This window comes from Anoplopoma fimbria, chromosome 3, assembly GCF_027596085.1.
Source record: "Anoplopoma fimbria isolate UVic2021 breed Golden Eagle Sablefish chromosome 3, Afim_UVic_2022, whole genome shotgun sequence".
Classification (NCBI taxonomy): Eukaryota; Metazoa; Chordata; class Actinopteri; order Perciformes; family Anoplopomatidae; genus Anoplopoma; species Anoplopoma fimbria.
The window spans coordinates 7,136,408-7,156,951 of NC_072451.1; the positions used below are offsets into that span (position 1 = coordinate 7,136,408).

The 20,544-nt window shown below is 40.4% G+C and overlaps 2 protein-coding genes across 4 annotated transcripts in view; one reads left to right on the forward strand and one right to left on the reverse strand.

Annotated features, from left to right (window-relative positions):
- The window catches only part of rock1 (Rho-associated, coiled-coil containing protein kinase 1), a 30,307-nt gene extending 28,363 nt beyond the window's left edge, over window positions 1–1,944 (reverse strand). For both annotated transcript variants that reach the window (XM_054625880.1, XM_054625870.1), the window contains exon 1: window positions 1,096–1,944. In XM_054625880.1, coding sequence (XP_054481855.1) covers window positions 1,096–1,188 — 93 coding nt within the window. In that variant the 5' untranslated portion in view covers window positions 1,189–1,944. The remainder of the gene's footprint in view (window positions 1–1,095) is intronic.
- A 2,999-nt stretch (window positions 1,945–4,943) lies between these two features.
- The window catches only part of greb1l (GREB1 like retinoic acid receptor coactivator), a 42,471-nt gene continuing 26,870 nt past the window's right edge, over window positions 4,944–20,544 (forward strand). For both annotated transcript variants that reach the window (XM_054596047.1, XM_054596049.1), the window contains exon 1: window positions 4,944–5,032. The gene's annotated coding sequence lies outside the window, so the exon portion shown is untranslated. The remainder of the gene's footprint in view (window positions 5,033–20,544) is intronic.

A 20,544-nucleotide genomic window follows, 5' to 3' on the forward strand; every position in this document is an offset into this window, starting at 1 on the left:
CTCTCCTTGGCATCCACTCCATGGTGAGTCAGTACCTATTTGTGAACATGTAATAAAACAAACTATGAAGGTGTTGCTTTTAGGGTTTAGCACGTGGCAGCAGCCACCTTCTCTCCTCAGACTGGAAAATAATTTCAGGAGTTGTCACCCCATAGACGCAGGGAAAGCAGTCAGGGCGAACTCCAGCCGGCAGGTGTACTGATGCAGCGGGGGGGCTGCAGGTCACAACAGGCAGCCCATCACTTCAAATGAAGCCGAGATAAGTAAATCTAGACATAACGGCACACGCACACCTGACCACATGCTTCCTTTTGATCTGAAAAAGGCACCATAAAGCATTATCAGACTGTGGGTGGCAAGGAAATCATTACAGCTGATCAGATCTAATAGCATTGTTTGTTTTTAAAGGGGCTTTAATACACATAATCTGACAGAGTGGGTCTGTATTGTGGGGATCAGGACCCTGGCTGCCACCTGTCAGTCTGGCTCAGTTAACAATGCTTTATAATTAGTTATTAAAGCCAGTTTGAACATACATCGCCTTTAAAACGTCAACACTACTGCTAAGGTTCATTGTGTTGAGCTGCAAAGCTATGACTGTAGTATGCATGAGTGTGTTTATTGTTTTCTTTTTGCAAACACTCATTATATATACACACAGTACCAGTCAAAAGTTTGGACACACCTTCTCATTCAACTACTTTGAAGAATCTAAAATATAAAACATATTCTGGTTTGTTGAGCATTTGTTTGTTTACCACATAATTCCATATGTGTTCCTTCATAGTGTGGATGTCTTCAATATTAATCTACAATGTAGAAAATAAATAAAGAAAAACCATTGAATGAGAAGGTGTGTCCAAACTTTTGACTGGTACTGTAAATATATACACACATATATATAAATATTTAGAAATGATCACAACTCCTGTGGGAGTTATTATCATCAACACATTCCTGCAGAGACAAATAGAGACTTGTTGGGAAGAAGAAGAAGAAGAAAATGCTCCTCCAAGGAGTAGACTGAGCCCGAATGGTTGCCTCGCTAGCCTAGCTTAGCCTAGCTTAGCCAGCTAGCAAAAGCTACAAACTTACCAGAAGACAATCCGTGTTTACTTCAGACTTCGGGTCCTTCAACATGGCATCGATTTTCTCAAACCGAGCCGCCATGCTTTCCCCAGCAGACATGTTTGCTTGTTAAATGTTAAATGTTAAACTCAACAACAACAACAAAAAAAAAAAAAACAGCTCACTGACGAGGCAGGAGTGCTGGCTAGCTAGCTTAGCTTAGCTTAGCTAGCTAGCCAAAATGAGAACTTTTTTTTTTTCGCTTCAGAGGAAATGCATCGTCCTCCTGGAGCTGTCACACACGATGACACGTTTAAGGTTGCGTTGAATGTACAGAAGCAACATTGTCAAGAGTTGGGAGAAAGATGGTGTTTTTTCACCTCCTCCACCACCTTTTTCTTTTTTTTTTTTTTTAGACAACTTCAGTGGCAACAAGATAAACGCGGCGACAGATTAAGGATGCCGCGGAGGATCAGGGCTTAAAGTGTGGGTGCATCCGAACAAAAGACCATTTAAAAAGTAGTTCGTGGTTTAAAAAAAAAAAAAAAAAAGGTTAGTCCTTTTGCAGAAAACAATAGAGTCTGACAGCTCAAAAGTAGAAGTGGTGAAGAAGAAGAAGAAAAAAAACTTCTGCTTCTTTCCAAAAAAAAAAAAAGAAAAAAGAAATCTCGCTCAGTGTAAACGCGGTGTCGTCTTGTGCTTCCGCTGCGTCCACATTGTGACTGACTGTCCGCTGCTCTCTCTCCTCCGGTGGTTTATGTTCCAGCTCGAAGGCTTAAGCATTGGAGTTTAGATATGTGTTGGTTTTCGGAAGAGGAAAAAAAAAAAAACCCCAGCAGACGATGCCCGATTTGCTCCCACAGCCTGACCAACATGTCCGCCTTCCTGTTCAAACACCCCGGAGAAGCAACTTCAAAATGTCAAGTACTGCGCATGCGCATTCGGAGAGTTCACAGACTGACGGTGGCAACATGTTGCTGGTGGAAATGTGACAAGTTAATCATATCTACTGCTAAAGATACAGTCAGAGGGGTAAGGGTGAAATGATATGGTTATTGTGTTTTGTTTAGGACAAATTATTAATTGTATTGTATGCTTTTCTACAGTACCAGTCAAACGTTGGGACACACCTTCTCATTCAATGGTTTTTCTTTCTTTCTTTTTTATTATTTTTCTACATTGTAGATTAATATTGAAGAAAAAAAGCTTATTGTGTGTAAAGTGTTTTTTCAGTCAATTTATTATGAATTTATTTGGGAATACAGTACCAGTCAAAAGTTTGGACACACCTTCTCATTCAATGGTGTTTCTTTATTTCTTTATTTTTTTTTTCTACATTGTAGATTAATATTGAAGAAAAGAAAGCTTATTGTGTGTAAAGTGTTTTTTGAGTCAATTTATTATGAATTTATTTGGGAATACAGTACCAGTCAAAAGTTTGGACACACCTTCCCATTCAATGTTTTTTCTTTCTTTATTTTTTATTATTTTTCTACATTGTAGATTAATATTGAAGACATCCAAACTATGAAGGAACACATATGGAATTATGTGGTAAACAAACAAATGCTCAACAAACCAGAATATGTTTTATATTTTAGATTCTTCAAAGTAGTTGAATGAGAAGGTGTGTCCAAACTTTTGACTGGTACTGTATATTATTATATTATATTATATTCAGTGTCTGAAATTATCCACATGGATTATAAATGTTCTTGGTTAAAATAAGATAAAATAAGATAATCCTTTATTAGTCCCGCAGCAGGGAAATGTACAGGATTACAGCAGCATAGATATAGTGCAAACAAGGTCCATAGTAAAAAAACAAACAAGTCTTTTAAATAAGTAAATAAAGACAGACAGAGCTGGTTGTGCAGCCTGACAGCAGCAGGAATGAAGGACCTGCGGTACCTCTCCTTCACACACCGGGGGTGAAGCAGCCGGTGGCTGAAGGAGCTGTACAGAGCTGCCAGGGTGTCCCGCATGGGGTGGGAGGGGTTGTCCATCAGGGATGATAGCTTGGCCATCATCCTCCTGTCTCCCACCACCTCCACCGTATCCAGTGGACACCCCAGCACACTGCTGGCCTTAATGACAAGTTTATTGAGTCTCTTCCTGTCGGCTGTCAAGATGCTGCTGCTCCAGCAGACCACTCCATAAAAGATGGCTGATGCCACCACAGAGTCGAAGAAGGTCCTCAGGAGTGCTCCCTGCACTCCAAAAGACCTCAGTCTCCTCAGCAGATAGAGTCTGCTCTGACCCTTTTTATAAAGTGCAAGTGGTTATGGGCCATTATCACATATGTAGTACATTCTATTGAAATATATTCATTGATGTAAAGCATGTATATGGGTTACGGATCGCCTTGCTTCTGAGTCATATCTATATGGCCCATTCTGTTCTGTTCATTTAATTGCTATTCTATTCTATTCTAATTGTCCTCATGGGTTACATATGCTCTCGTTTCTGGATTATAATTAAATATGATTAAACATTGTGGAAATGGTTCATGTGGAGTAACTATGCTCTTGGGTTTGGTTGTGAGCCATAGATAAATTGCCAAAGTCAGGGAGCCATGCCCTCTAAAATATTGGGATTGTTAGTGGCAACATGTATAAGTTTTGGATATACGAGCTCCAATAAGGTCACTATAACTCCTTTGAGCCCCAGTGATGTCCATCAAGGTCTGTAGTAATGGATATTTTTGTCAGGGTTAGTCATAATAGTCTAATCATCTTTTCTGGCGTATACTGCAGTGATTTAAAAGTAATACTCAGATCACAGAGATTTAAATTATTGTCATTGGCTTTTCTCAATTTGGCATTTATTTGTCTGTTTTTGTCTCTGACTGACAAAAAATAACAGCCAGGAAATGCTTCTAGGACCTGCTGTTAGTTGCTCCCTGGACAGTGGCAGTGGCTTATTTGACTATAATAAAAAATGATTAAATCTGTGAATGTGTCTATTTAAACGTCCGTCTGTCTGTCTCTCTATCTTTCTGTCTGTCTGTCTGTCTATCTGTTCTCACTAACTCCTGTTTTTCTTTTCAGCAGTTATCTTCTCTCCCCCCTCCTCTCTCTCTCTCTCTCTCTCTCTCTCTCTGTTCTGCATGTCAGCCAACAGAGGGCGGTGTTGTACAACCTTTATGGTGAAAACTCACCAGTGTTCAGAAACATAAATGTTTACTGAACATGCTATCACGTGCTCTTTCGAAAAAAAAAACCACACATTTTATTTATATCACTTTATAATTACAAAATATATATATTTTTGTAAATATGGTTCCTGTTGCACCAGTTCTGTTTTCCTACCAGCAGAGGGCGATATTTTAACATTAGAGACCAGAAGTTTGAAAAATACTGTTTAGGTTAATTGTGTTAAGAGAAGAAAAATGCATACATGTAAACAAACTGCTATTTCTGCTGTTCAAAAAGAAAACAGCTTAAATCTTAATAGGTGGGCTAATATCATTTTGTAATGTATATAATTTATGTATGCATTCTTCTGTTTATTTGTGTGTTTATTATTTTCTTTCTTTCTTTATTGAATGTTTTTTTTTTATGTAAAACATTTAGCTAAATGTCTCTATATGACATTTTGAGGTGGACTGTTTTTGTCACTCCTTACTTTTGGTTTATGACGTACTCATTTTGTGTCTGACTTATTATGTTTTTATTTTATTTTTTATTTATTTTTTTATCCTGTTCCCCTTTAACAACAAGCTGAAGTGAGCTTCTCCTCTCCGCTGAACTGGACCAAACGGTGCGTACAGTAAAACATCCTGACGTCACTGTGCACTCCTGACGTCACTGTGCACAGATCAGCTGTGAGCGGAGCGACCGGAGTGGCAGCAGCAACAGTGTGCCGCCGCCGCCGCCGCTGGTGTTCAAGTCCCGGACGCACATTTGACCGAGAGACCCGACGTGGACATGGCCGTGTAAGCGCGTCTCCGTGTGCATTCAAGGTAGGCGTGCACGGTTGTTGATTTTTCTTTATCCTGCACACCCAAATGATATATATATATATATGCAATAAGAGTGCATGTTAGTGATCCGACACAGGACCAACACTGGTAATGGTCGAGCTGAAAAGCCTGCATGTTGTCGGGTCCGTCAGCGGGGCTGAAACGGATGCTTTAAAGTTAGTTTCATCAGTGAATATTCATAATTCACAATTACTGAAGAAACTGCAGGGTGTGTTGTAGGAAGGGGCAATTAAAGAAGCCTATAACGAGAGGCAATTAATCAAATCATAAGCACAAGTCTGTTTGCATGCTCTAAAATACTGCATCAGTAGGCCTATCATATGTTTTTTTTTTCTTCATTATTGCCCCATTATGTTTGCCTATATGTCTATATATATATGTATATTTGTGCTCCTTCACAAATGTGTCCGACCTACATTTAATAGCCTAATTAGTGTCTATAGGTAGTAATTAATGTATCTTGTTGTGTGTTATGAGTGTCAGTGTTGAGCTTAGCTTGTCTGTTGGAAGAAAAAAAAGAGTCTGGTGAAACTTCATTTCAGATCAGCAGTAACATCATTTCTCTTATGGTTATGTTGTAGCTCAGTGTCTGCCGCCTTAAAACGCAGATTGTATTATCTCATTTCATCTTTTGAAAATGTCACTGGTGTCCTAATGATTTGTTAACAAAGTCATGTCAAGTATACCTGGAACCAGGCCACCAATTCACACGTTTGTCTCTTGAAGACTGTAACCGTTGCCTGAGGCTCGATGTTGAAACAGGCTTCAGCAGTTTACACAGAGTTGTATCAGATAACCAGGACCGGGAGATGTTCTTGGTGGTTTGTCATTGTAATTACAGGCAAACCAGTCTGTCCTGACTACATCTAATCTGACATTCCATGTTTCATGTCCCAAAGGTTGCATTCCTCCTGTCTCCCCTCCCCCTATCTTTACTTTCAAAATGTCATTAGAGCTAATGATAATAACATGCACATTACACCATCCTGCAGAGTACTTCACTTTACCAGATGCGGCAGACTCACTGGTGATAACCGTAAACTGTAATGTCACTTTTCATGTCAAAGCGGCATTTTTTTAATTGGGGAAAAAAATGTGTTACGGGTGGAAAGAAATTCACATTATTAAGCTTTAAAATATTTGCATTGATCATTACCGAGAAAAAAACTAAAAGCCTGATTGTTGCCATTAACTGCAGATTTGTGATATCTGACCTTTCGTGGCCGTCCTCTCTGCCTAAAACATCGTCTTACAAATCGTCTTCAGAAACATAATTTCCCTCGGTGTCGTGCGAGTACACGCCCTGTACGAGGAGTGTGGAGTGAGAGAATTCGCTGGGTGGCCCGCCTCACCTAGAGCACGCGCAGCCCTGTCAGAGAGGGCAAGGGCTGGAGGGGTCAGGGGGCTCTGAACACTGACCATCTGGCCCTTGGGGGGCTGGTTTCCTCCCTGGCTGCCTTTGTTCCGGGGGAACAATTGGGAGTTAATCTGGGAGGAGATAAGTAAGGCCCCCGTGACACCACTCCTGCGCTCGGACAGGTTTCTCTCTTTAGCCTTGAAGGAGACATCTCCTTCCCCTGTTTCTTTGTTGAGGCCTTCATTTGTGGAGGTTTTGGCGGTGGGCGTGTTCTTTGTGTGGTCGTGGCATCTTAACCTTTTATGTCTCAAACATGAGTGATACATTGGCTCTTTGATTACGGCAAGAGAGTTTGATGTAGTTTTCGAAAAGGAAATTTGTTGCTGAAATTGAAGTGACTCGTTATTCCCCCTCTCACAGGAGGTTTGTTGTAAACTCATTATATAGCAAATAGCAAACTTCAAGCAGTTTGGCATTGATGTGAAATGAACACATGCAGGTAAAAGTACACTTCTAGCAATTCCAATTAACCAAAATGAGAAATACCTTTCTGAAAATTAGGTCATGATAGTTAATTGCTCATCCCTCAGATGATTCCCTCTTTGAAAATAATAATTCATCTTTTGAGAGCTCGCTGTTTTGGCAACCTTTTATCTTGTTATGTTAATGGGCCCCTTCTCTATCTTTTGCCAAAATGCCATTAACAGTTGTTACTTTGTGCAGAAGACCTGCCGTAAGGCGAAGAGGTTTTGCAAAAATGTCATTTCTAGAGCTCGATCAAGCTTTGGATGGATGATTATTTCACATCCCTTTTGTACATAAGGCAGTTGTCACCAGGGTAACAGATTGATTTATTTTCTGCCTCTCATCAGGACTCCTCTTTTGCCGTTTATACCTTGAGCTTGCTCAGCTGGCCCGTTTTTCGTTTTTATTTATTTTCTGGGGGGAAAATGGAAGATGCATTTTCAATTGAACAGCAACATCTTCCATTCACATGCTGGTCCAATATTGCCCACTGTTATGACAAACTTGTGCGTGATAGATCGCTCTGATTTGTATTCAGTGTCATACATAACAATACATAACAATTGATTACCAATCCAGTGAGAAACAAAGAGGTTTCAGTTTATCCGGTGTCTGCCGCAAGCTACTGAAACATATCAATTTATATATATTGATCTGTGAGGCAAAATCTTTCACATAAGGCACCCTCACGGATCATTCACAATACGGAATTAGATCAGAGAAAGACACTGGGACCAGTCCGCATTACAGGCAGATGCTTCTCCTGATCTTTTCAGAGGTACGTCTTAGTGATTGTGGTCTTCTCTGATCCTGAGTACAGATGGTACAAGGGACTTAATCCCAACTAGAAAGATCAGTGCTATTGTTTCACACTTTTTTGAGCGCAATGTGACAGGACCAAGAAAACAGGTGGTCCTCAAAATAACCCTCATTACCCAAATACTGCTGAGGCAGATGCAAGCTAAAAATCAAAATGTCCTATTTTCCACATGCTTATGTTGTCATGTAGAGATGATTGTGTCAATAAAAAATTCTTAACGTAGACAATCAAATACTCTATCAATAATGATAATAGTAGTAACACTAAAAGTAATAATAGCAATTATTGTGCTTTATACTTTAAAAAAATAGCAATACAAAAGTTAAAAAATGCTCCATTACAGTAAAAAAAGTTCTATTTTCAAAATCTTACTGATGAAGTAAAAGTGCAAAAGTGTTTTCAGTTAATGCTTGCTACTTGCACTATCAAAGTAAAAGTATTCATAATGTAAAATCTGGACTCTGTGAGTGTAATACTACTTATATCATGTTATTTAATTATGAAACAGTAATAACCATTTGTGAAGCTTATTCTGCTTTATATAGTGTTTTGTATAATTTGTAAAAAAGCGTCATACTTTATATCGGATATATTTTGTTTAAAATAATAAGCTGCAAGGTAACTAGTGTCTGTAGATTTCAAATAAGTGTATTGGAGTAAAAAGTACATTATTTCAAAATGAAATGTTTGTGAGTAGAAATATAAATCAAGTAGAAATACTGAAAGTACAAGTACCTCAGTATTGAATATCAATTTTCCTATCTGGTCTAATGTACTGTACTTCAGTTAATGTACTTATTGCCATTCACTGTAAAATAGTAATATAGATCCATTGTATACAAAACTGAATTAAATTATATGTTTATGCGAAATGCAATAAATCATGTATTCATTTAACCACCTAGCAAATTATTTTATGTTTCTCAGCAAGATATCTGTATTGCTTTAGCAGTTACAGCATCTGATGAAAGTCAGAATCATTTGGTCATGCAGGAAGCTCCGAATCTTAATAGAATTGAAAGATTTATTGTCATTGTATATCACAGTTTGGCTGATCTGTTTTATGGCTGTTTGCAAGAAACATGAGGAATAAAAGAGCATCTCTGTGCTGAGCTGCAGAGCCAAACATGTTCCGCATGGATGCCAGTAAACTTTTAACCTGTCCTTTTTTATTGAGGGTCAAGAATGCCAGGAACATCGTGTTCACTGGTATTCTCTGAATATTCACAGACTGTTATGGTGGTCTCAGGCTTGTGTTTTTTTGTTTTTTTCCTCTCTGTGGCAGAGAGTTGGATCTACACGCGGTTAAAGTTCTATTACTCTAAAGCACTGATTGATCAAATCTGTCTTAAAAAATGCGGCATGAAAGAGGAGTGAGGGAAAGCACTGATAATTCTGATAATAAGGAGCATTGGGAGGCTGAGGAGGGCAAGATATGAGAGAAGTGGTTCAAACAGATGTGGGGGTGATGAAGAGCAAAGCACGGCCGCTGGATGCAGGCAGAGAATGAGATACAGTGCAACAATTTTTTTTTATTAAAACCTCACACTTAAGTCTGCAAGGTTTGGACACACTGTGAGGTAGAAGTGTGCACAGGGTGTGGGACAATGTGACACAAACTCTTAACTGTATGAAGGCGGATGACACAGTCGACAATTAGATCTTTAAAGCCAATCTAACAAAGGCCTGTGCCCCTCCCCCGGCTGAAAGGAGATGTCAAAGGTCTGTGACCTCTTCCATTTATGTGCATTGATCCCGCTGGTGGGGGATGGGGCTGCCTCCTCCAAGCCCATCAGCTGTTATATCTTAGTCTCACCTGCAGGAAGTGGGACTATTTAATTAATTTAATTTAATTGGAAATAATTTCAATTTGAATTTTATTTAATTCAATTTTATTCACTTGATTTTTTTTGTGTGTGCTATTGTTAGGAGCTGAAACAATAAGTCAATTTATCAATTAGTCAATCGATACAAATGAATAAGTCACACATTTTTATAATTGATTAACCTTTTCAGTTAAATCACCAATCACAGATTCCAGCCTGTCAAAGCAAGGAAAGGACAAAATAAGCTATTTAAGTAAGTCAACTGGGCCATTGGAAAGTCTGATGGATATATTTTTTTCTATTCCCTATATTTAATCCATATTTTCTAGACTAAATCATTAATTGAGAAAATAATAATGAGTTAGTGTTAGCTCTATTGTTCCAAGTGGTATACTAAGAAGTGTGTAGTATTGAACTTAAACCAGCTTATGTTTTTGTGGATGAAGTTTATCTGAGCAATACAGTTGTACATTGCATTTCAATGAACAAATATTATAGTGAAATAAGTGAGAACATTTCAATCATGAGCTGAATTTTATTCCTTTTTACCTTGGATTAATTTAAAAAGCTACTTTACCCAAAGCCTCATTGCTCCTTAGCTCGTGCATGTGTTCAACCCTCACTCATTAACTCGATATCGGTTGAGGCACATCACGGTTCACACGTTACTCAATGCTATGACAAACTTAATGCCTGACCATGAATTTGTGCTGTTGGGTGTGACTCTACTTCACACGTCCGCGTTTATGGCCTACTCAGGAGTGAAAGGGAAAGGAGAAAAAGGCTTTGTGGGTGAAATTCCGCTAAGCTTAAATAAAAAATGCCTCACAGCCTTAGAATGTGACTTTTAGTGATGGATTAAAGGAAGGTAGAACATGCAATACATAGGAGTACAGACAAATAAGACTGGCCTAAACATCCTGCTCTTTGTTGCAAGGGAGTCTGTGTGTGTGTCTGTGTGTGTGTGTGTGTGTGTGTGTGTGTGTGTGTGTGTGTGTGTGTGTGTGTGTGTGTGTGTGTGTGTGTGTGTGTGTGTGTGTGTGTGTGTGTGTGTGTGTGTGTGTTTATGCATGAGTGCAACACGACCCCGGTAGATGGCACTTCCTGTTGTTCTGTTGGTTATCTCTGATTCTGACATGCATGGCAGTTTCTTATCTGTCACCGCTGGATCTCCTATAGCTGAAGTACCGAGAGACTCAATGAACCCAATCCCTAGTATTTATAAGCCCTCATTCTCTACAGCATCAATCACACTTATTCCTATTCCCACATCTATTTTCATGGCACTATTACAAAGTATGTTGTAAAGCCATTAGAACGCAGAGCTAAAACAGTCATGAGCTCCAAATGTGTTGCTCCACTGGGCTCTGTCTCCCTCTGCGCTCCAGGCCCCAGATCAAAGTTAAAATAACTCCCTGACAGAAATGAATGGGATTTATCTGGACTTTCCCCCAAGTCGCTCATCACCATTAAGCCAGAGTGGATTTGTGTGTGTGTGTGTGTGTGTGTGTGTGTGTGTGTGTGTGTGTGTGTGTGTGTGTGTGTGTGTGTGTGTGTGTGTGTGTGTGTGTGTGTGTGTGTGTGTGTGTGTGTGTGTGTGTGTGTGTGTGTGTGTGTGTGTGTGTGTGTGTGTGATGGCTAGTCAAGGTGAAGGAGGAATTTCAGTCTTTTGTTCCTTTTAAGTTGAACTCTCTCATTTGCAGCTGCAATAAACAAAACGAGGTCAACAACCCCGACACCCGAGTCCTCTAGTATCTCATCACAGCAGGATTGTGGTATGAAGGCTCATGTCTGCAGTGTTTCTCCTTTTTTTCTTCTTTTTTTTTTGGGATCAATCTCTTGTGTGTTTGTGGGCTCCGTTACACCAATGTTAGCTCATAAAGAGCTAAAGTGTGCATGCGGCTCGGCTGAGGGCTCTTTGTAATCATATGTCCTCATTCTCTCCGTTAAAACCTGGGAAAGCATCCAACTGAGAATCCCTTCTTGCACAGCACTGTTATGGAACAGTGTGTTCTCACAGACTGTACAGCTGCTGCTACCCCCCCCCCCTTGCACAGATGCAAACACCCAGAGGAACAGTACCTGCGGCCATAAATGACTGTTCCCGGCTAACATATTCTTTTGAAAAAGTACAGTGTCTGATCAAAGTGCAATAGTCTGCTAGAAAGTTCTTGTTAAGGTTGAATTTTATTGTTTTTGTCCTTTGCTGCAAGTGTCTGATTTGTTTTTGCAAAGGTACACAGCGTTCAGGTCATTCATCAGAGTTAGGTTTCTATGTATTGATTGACGTGGCAGTTGCACACATCGGTAATAATCCTCTGAATTTGTCATTGTACTGCTGCAACACTTTAAGGAGCTGTATTTAACATTTTGAACATTATTATAACAACTGTTATCTTTATAAAGACCTGAGCCAAGAATGAAGTCCCGCCTCCTCTATGTGTGTGTTGTTATCAGAGCTTCTCCTTGCTTTGTTTACACAGCCAGGCTGGAAGATGTGTAAAAAAACAACCAAATATGTGCCTTTTTTTTCCCCGCTCCTTTTGAGCTGTTTTATTCTGCTAATCTATGAACTAAATACCATCAGGCTTGGTACATTTTACACTCGTCACATTAATTAGTTCACGCGCAGGTTTATTATCATTTCAGTCGCTCAAGATATGACATTTGCCAGGTGATTAATTGTGATAAACGTACGATTTTATTGCAGTTCTAATCGTCAGTCTTATGAAACATCCTGCAGTGTGTGTGTGTGTGTGTGTGTGTGTGTGTGTGTGTGTGTGTGTGTGTGTGTGTGTGTGTGTGTGTGTGTGTGTGTGTGTGTGTGTGTGTGTGTGTGTGTGTTCTTGGTATTGTTGTTGTGAAGGAGCAGGACGTGTGCTAACGACAGCTGGAATCACTTAGGCTTGTAACCAGATTTTCCACATCACCACAGAAGCATCGTTGGCTTTACCCAAATATATTGCCCCAAAATCTCCCGGCCCACACACACACAAAAACACACACACACACACACACATCACAAACAGTACATTCACTTTCCCTCACTTTTCATGTCGAAACACAAGGTCAGCGTGTGTTGATGCTGCCAGGGTTTGTGGGGGAGAGGGCTGCCTGTAGCAGAAGGCTGTCACCAATTGTCCAAGGCCACGGTGACCAAGACCCAGACCTCTGCTGCGAGAACTCAACGTTCCTCTGTGGCAGCGGAGGTCATTCAGTCTTTCTCTCTCTCTCTCTTTCTCTCTCTTCATTCTCTCTGTGTGCACCTTTGCAACTCAAGCTAAACCAGAAAAAAAACAGGCGAACACATAGAAAACTATTAACAGGTGAAGACTTCTTTATTGATTTTCTCCTCTAGATCTGCTGTTAAAATTAATAGCATTAAAACACAGACTAGCATTTTTCATCAAACTGATTCAGTGAAACCAGTTGTGTTTCAATGTCAATTTAGGCCCCCGACTATAGAAAGAGATCTGTGTGTCAGAGAGCTTTCGACATATGTGACTCGTGTATGTTTTATTTGCATTCAGTCATTTTTGTTATACAGACAGGTGACAAAAAAAAAACAGGAAACCCATGAGTAAATGAGTCAGGAAACACAAAAAATGTAGCTCTCATACAGATATTGAGTGATTAATAAGACATTTCTGTGAATCATATGCTTTGTAATGACCCTATCTCAGTCAATAACTGTTAAATAAACTCTTAAAATGCATTTCCAGACACTGTGCCAAGACAAATCGCAGCTTGTATCTGTGGCACGAGCTGGTCTAACAACCTGATCAGACACTTTATGTCACCCATCTGTATGTTATCTGTTTTGACCCTCAGACCTCCAGAATCTTCATGCTTGAATAAGAAAAAAAAAAGAAAAATCAAATACTTGAGCTCATATTTTCCTGCAAATAGTCTCTCTCTCTGTCTCTGTCCCATTTGGGTGGGGATGGGTTGCTTAAACTACACTTGGCTACACTAGTAATTAATTCAGGCTGCGTTTATGCTGTTTTTGTGGACTTGACAATACAAAATGCCATTTATTTGCCGTTGGGGGGGAAACAGCTGCCCATTTCTAACAGAACAAGCTGTTTCCCCATCTTTCAAATCGTTTTGCTAAGCTAAGCTAAGCTAATCGGCTGCTGGCTGTAGCTTTATTTTGAAGGGACATGAGAGTGGTATTGGTCTTCTTGTCCATTTATGCAGGAGCGTATTACACTGTGGTGCGTTTTATATATATTTTTAGTTGAAATAATACCACTAAATGCTTTTGTGCTGTCGAAAAATCAAGATAAATCGTAATTTCTCAAATGGTCATTATTTCATTAGCACTTGCAGCATCATTTACTGTAACAGTTATGGGTGTAACGGCAGAGTTTGGAGTCTGATGTCGAGCTGGGAGAATGAAGTCGGGTGTCTTTAGCGTCTCGCTGTGCAAGCGCTGATTAAATAAGATTATGTAGAGAAGAGAAAGTGAATACGATATATATTACTCAGAGCACAGAGTAATTGGAGAATGATACCCGACAGGAAATCAGGGTTGGAAAAATATCTGGTTTGAGAGAGCTTGCTCTACGCTTATGAAAGATATTATTTACTTTTAAACAAAAAAAATACGACTCATGTTTTGGTGCAAGACTGTTTACAAGGAACATTTTTGAAACATTTTGCAAATGGCAGACTTAATACATTCAGCATCCGGGCTGATTTTGAGGGAACATGGCTGAAAAGAATGCAGCAACAATTTTGAAGTCATACCATGTTTCACTTTGCACCTGAGTGCCATATTAACCATTATTTCTACTTGGTACACCACTTAATCACAGGAGCCCCGTCTTAACTATCACATCTGCCAGTTGGTAAAGTATCTCATCTCTCGGAGGGATCAGGGCAGGATGAAGTGCAACAGGTCTGAATAGGTTTACTGTCACTTTTTTCTCATCAGCAGAGCTTGTGTGTGGGGGTCAAGCCCCCGACAAAGGGTGGCTCTGCTTCCATTGTCCCGTTAAGACAAAAAAAAGAGTCCTGCTGATGCCGTGGCTCTTGCTGCAGTAAGGAGGACTGATGGGATTTAAGTGTGGGTCCTGTCACCGAGGGCAACCTGGTGCTTATTAATCGGGAGTGTGGGGGGTAACGGGGGTGGGGTGCCGCTGATGCAGCAATGTCGCCTGGGGTCAGGAAGAGAGACATGATGGATACAGCTGATCGCCCGGTGAGGAAGTTTTGAGGGGAAGAGGAGGAGGCTCCTTCGTCGGGGACATTGAGAAGGTTCTTTGTCACGGTGTCACTCAAACGGATTCAAGGTGGTTGAGACTTTTTTTCAGGAAGGAAAAGAAAGGAGAGGTCCCATTGTGAAAGGTGGGTCCCTCTCTGGATGCCTGATGAACACAACAGACCTCTTTCTTATGTCCTCTCCATGACTGCTCAGTGCTCCTGCGGGCCTAAATTGTGTTAGTGTGTCAGTTGTGTGAACTTTTCAGGGAAGAACTTTGACTGAACTTTTGAGGGGATCGCCTGTCTTTTGTTGGTAAAAAACAAAGCTGGAAGCAACCAAAATGTTTAGTGAAGGTCCTTACATGGATGATTGACGTCTTTATCTTAAACGCGTCTTTGATATTTCTAGTAGAGCAGGGTGAGGCTGCAAGTAATGTTCTTTTTCAATAAAATGTCATTGTCTATTGGTTTCCTTAAGAGTACAATCACATAAAACAAAGAAAAGCTGAAAATGCTTGTGTTTGATAAGCTGAAACAGATAATAGACTGACTGTTTCAGCCCTAGAAGAGGGGACTTTGGGAGTACCATACTTCCAAAGTATAGGAAGTATCAAATATCGGAAGCTGTCATATTCCTCGTCTTATTCATTATTGTTGTAGAAGATATTCACTTATCTAAAAAAAAAAAAAAAAGTATAAATATTTTCTTCAATTTATCTCATAATTGTATTGTCTAAAGGCGAGCATACATTTCAGCAAATAAATAATATCAAAAATAATAAATATAGTTTCCAATAATAACTGAAATTTAAAAACTTGCAAATTATCTGGAAAATGTTTAGAAATTAATGAGTTGAGTTTACTTTGATACTTTTCTGTCTTTAGTATTGGTATCAAACCTGAGGTGAAACAATACAAACCCTTCTAATGTATTAAGTTTTTTGGTCCTATGCATAAGCAATACAGGCGATGCTAGGTGCGCCATCCATCCATAGAAGCCCCCCAAATAAAAAAAATAATTAAATGAAATATGTAAAACCTTTTACAATTTTCTTACTAATAATATATTTAAAAATATTACAAAAAAGGTCCACAACAACATAAAACGCCTATTAAATAGACCCTATTTCCTGCGATTTTCTTTTTAAGTGTGATCCGCAGCTTATTTTCAAAGACATGACCAGATTAGTCAGGACCGACTGGGTTTTTGAAAGGTTATCTGACATGATCATCTCTGAGATCCCCCCCATTATTATCAGCACATCAGTCCTCCTGACATGTGATGTGGAGGCAAGGCCGCTGGAAACAGAACCTGACCCCTCTGCTAGTCCTGTCATCTGATAAGAGCCAGTGTTTTGATAGTGTTGGCCTCTCTCAACGTGAACCATGGCTCTCCTTTTACACCCCATAACAAACAGGGCTGTCTAAACAACAGTTTATGGCCGGGACAAGGCCTGGTCAACCATCATCAAAGATCTGCTCCGGGATGAGCCATTAGGTGTGGACCAGATGTTAGAAGAAGCCGTGGCAATGATGGCGGATCGATCTATTTCTCAGAATAGGATAATTACAGGTTAATTAAGGAACTGGTGAAGAAGTTAATTAATGTATTATAAGCTTAATTTATTTTCTTTAAGTCATACAAGGATAGGGATAATTTTTCCAGTCTTAAATTAAAAATGTACATTTTTAGAGAGTTGCTCTTGTTTTAGAAAAATGTAATCCTCCTTCCCTCCTCGTGCCCTTTACCATTGACCGGTGTTTGACCACGGCTGGTGACAGCTTTACAGTATGAAATAGAACGCATTGTTATCTTATTCAATATGGCTTGGCTGAATAAGTCCATAAATGCATTAGGGTCCTGTGTCTCTCCCTGTTGCCTTGACTATGGTGAACTGACGTTCAACCCCGGCAGCGTTGTAAAATGCAGATTGGGTTCACTGGCAGGCCTTCCGTTTTATTACACAGTCATGAACAGCGTTGTAAACTGTCACTCGTCCTTCACTTTCATTCACTTATTCTATCAGGGATAAACGGCCATGAGAGCTGACCTTTCTGCTCACCGGTCACGTTAGCAAAGAACTGACATGTTTGGCAACTTTTTACATTCTGCTAAATTTGTAAAAGGTGGAATTTATGGCCCACATACCCAAAGTAAGCCCATCAGTTTGGTTTTAAAGACAATTATTACCTTTAGTAAATGAGATATGTGATCAGATTTCTAAAAAATAATAAACACAGCTGTCATGAGATTGTATTAACTGTATTTAGAATCACCAGGGAAACACAAAACATGTTAACCAGCCATTTTCCAGTTGCATTGATTTGATCGGCCGTGTCCAAAAACGTCAGCATTTTGAGCTGAGCTGAAACAATTAGTTGATTAGTTGATCGATGAAAAATCAATCTTAATCTTTCAAGCAAAAAGGACAAACTTTCTCTGGTTTTAGAATATTTGCGGCTTTTCTTTGTTATATATATGTAAGTAAACTGAATTAGTTTTGTACAGTTGGATTGACAAATTTAAAAAAAGCAATTCGAAACCATCTCCTTGGTGACAAGATTATTATAGTGGGCAATTTTTACTATTTTGTGACACTTTATAGACAAAATAATTAACACATTTTTAAAAAAAAAAATAATTAATGAAATTTGCCAATAGTTGCTGCCCTGTTCTCAAGTATAAAAAGAATTTGTAGGTTTTTCTGGTTATTTCTGGTTACCCGTATTTATTGAAACATACATACAATTATGTTATTTAACAAAAACAAAGAAACATTTCTATCAAATGCAGTATTATATTCCTATAATTTCAAAGTCGAGTCAAGTGTTGATCCATGACTCGGTTACTTTTAACAAGGCTTGTTTTGCATTTGTGCTGCGTCAGCTATCCGTTTGGTTGACCCGCGCCGTTAGACGATGCTGACCCTTTTGTCCGCGGCTCACATTTAGTTTAAGGTTAAATGCCTTGCCCTTAAACTCATCCGCCGGGCCAGAGTGTGTGGCAAGGTCAGCGCTCCAATCAGCCGAGTGTTAACACAAAGGCCCCTTGTCCCCTTAATGAATTAGTGCTACTGTTCCTCAGCGAGTTACTACACGGGCCCTCCAGCCCCCCCCATCACAGGCCTTCCCAGCCCCGCTGCCCTTTCACACGCACACCCCCCCCTTAGCCCCTAATTTTTAAATGAGTTTTATAACTGGACAGTAAACTTCCAGTGGCTTAATGATGATGACTTCTTCATCTGCCCAAATGCTCCTTTTGTCCGTCCCCTCCTCGGGCCCTGTGCCCTGCCCCCGTCCCCTCTGGTCACACTGAGCCTTAAACCCTGGTTCACCCCACTTTATAGTTCCTCAGATAATCCCCCAGAACACACACACACACACGCACACACACACACAAACACACACATACACCCTCAAGCTATTATCTCCACTGAGCCCTGCTCTGTCTCCCTCTCCTTCTTCTTCTTCTTCTTCTTCTCTGTTGCTGCCGACTTCAGCAATGGCATTCAGCTGGAATGTTTGCCCCCTTTTGTTTGCGTGGCCCACTGGAAAGCCATGAATGACCTTAGCTCATCTGCTATCCTCACTAGCACCGATTTGCACTTCAGGGCCCAGCAGGTAGTCCCGAGGAGCGGGGAGGGGGAGGAGGGGGGGAGGAGGGAGGGGGGGGGGTCCCGTAGGAGGTTGTGGGGGCTTTTTATAAGGGAAATTACTGCCACCCGGACAGTAAAACGTCAGCGCGAGTCCTCACACCTCTGGCGTCAGGTAGCCCACGTCGAGCAGGTAGAAGAGGGGATGCTGGTGCGGGAATTTCCCCAAGGTGGCATTTTTTTTGTTTTCTTGTTTAGTTTTTTTGACAGTCGAGCTGCGGCATTGTTTTCTTACCATAAGAGTCAGACGTGCTAATTAGCACCTTGGCTTTCTGCGCTTCCTCCCCATCTGATACTCCTCTCTCATGTCTTCATTTGTCCTCGTCATTGTGCTCCCTACAGTATCAGAGCCTCATCCTGCCATGGTGTGCAATCACTAGAAGCCATTCCCAGTGTGCTAGGTTAGGCCAGTAGGTTGCTGAGTCAGCTTACACACAAAGCTGTGGCGCTCCTCTGGGAATCCCAAGAGAGGAAGAACCCTTCTCCCCTACCCCCCTCCACGTTTAAGAGCATCAAGCCCAAGATCTCCCAGAATCATGTGACTCGTCTTTCCTCAGGTGGCGGTGGCAGGGATACTTCCCCTTTTGTCAGAGTCTTTAGCTGGAGCTCAATGCAGCGGTGAAGGATGGGCTCGGGGGGGCGGGCCAGCATTCAATCCACACCCTTTTGTTTTGTTTTTTTTGCACAGTGTCTTTTGAGGCCAAAGAAAATGCCGGGTTTACTCATTATCTCCCTTCTAAATGGGCTATTTAAGACAGGCCACGTCAAAGTCAGGGGCTTGGACATAAATCACACTGACAGCTCTTTTCCCCCGGTTGAACTTGTGGCTATACGCTGGTATCAGATGGATCACTGGAAAGAGATTTCACTTTTGTCACACCTGATAACTACGGTTAAGTTACGATTATCTCTAGCGCTGAAAAAACATGTAATAAAATCCGAGGCACAGTTTGTGGCTCGCCAGTGTTTTCCCATGTGTGGTCTAAATCAGCAACAGCGGGACAAATTTCACAGTCAAACTCAAGCCCAATGTTTAGACAAATGTGGCTGATGAGAGAAATAAAAGGCCCCGTAAGGACTAATGGAGGCCCTGATTGGCCGGCGTGGTGGTTTACGGCGGCTGTCACACTGACTGGGGCCTAATATAACCATTGGAGAGGAGGTGAGAAGAGCTGCACACGACTTGATTAACACAACTGTTGACTGTGTGTCTGTGGTAATGAACTGGAACACCAGTCACACGGCCCAGCGAAGCAAGAAACCCGGGCCAGTAAAGAGAGATATTTATAATGTGAACATTTATGAGAAAAGTAATTTAACCCGGGTGTATTGTAATCATTAATCTCTATATTTATGTTGTGTTAAAAGTAGGCGTTTTCTGTTAAAGTTCACACAAAAACCCAATTTCTAGACAATGATACATTTCTTTCCTCACAATAAAAGCATGTTTTAACTCTTCATAATTCATCTGATGGAAAACATCGGTTTAGAGACTTAAAAAAACGCTGTGTCAAGTTAAAACGGCGAGGGCATCCTCCTTGCCATCAAGTAGTTGTGAGTTGGCTAAAACCTACTATTTACCTGACAAATTCTTGCTGACTTGGCATTTATTAGTCAGAAGAAAAACTGACACAATCGTATAAATTAGTCACTTTACATTTGTTAGGCCACATTCAATTTGTAAGTTATTTGTGTAACATCATTTCAGCAACCTTGAATAGAAAAATATTGAACATATTAAAATGTTGTCCTTAATATATTTTGTCAACATTCTGCATAACATACACTATGAGGACTCGAGGGAAGAGTGATTTAATTAGTCTCATAGTTTGAAGTAACATGTTTAAGCATTTATGTCACACTTCTTCACTTACAAACCCTTACCTGGAAATAAGCACCCCCTACATTTAGCGATACCATGGTAATGTACTAACCCTGATCATTGGGACTTTAATGGCATCCAAATCCCAAACATCTGCCGGCGCTTCTTGTTGATTTGCGGTGCATTTCCGTTTATTTATTTTCACCAGATGAGCCCCTGGAATTTATAGTGGGAGTAAAAGCCCAGTGTGGGGTCAATCCCGGGCAAGGCTTAACCAAGA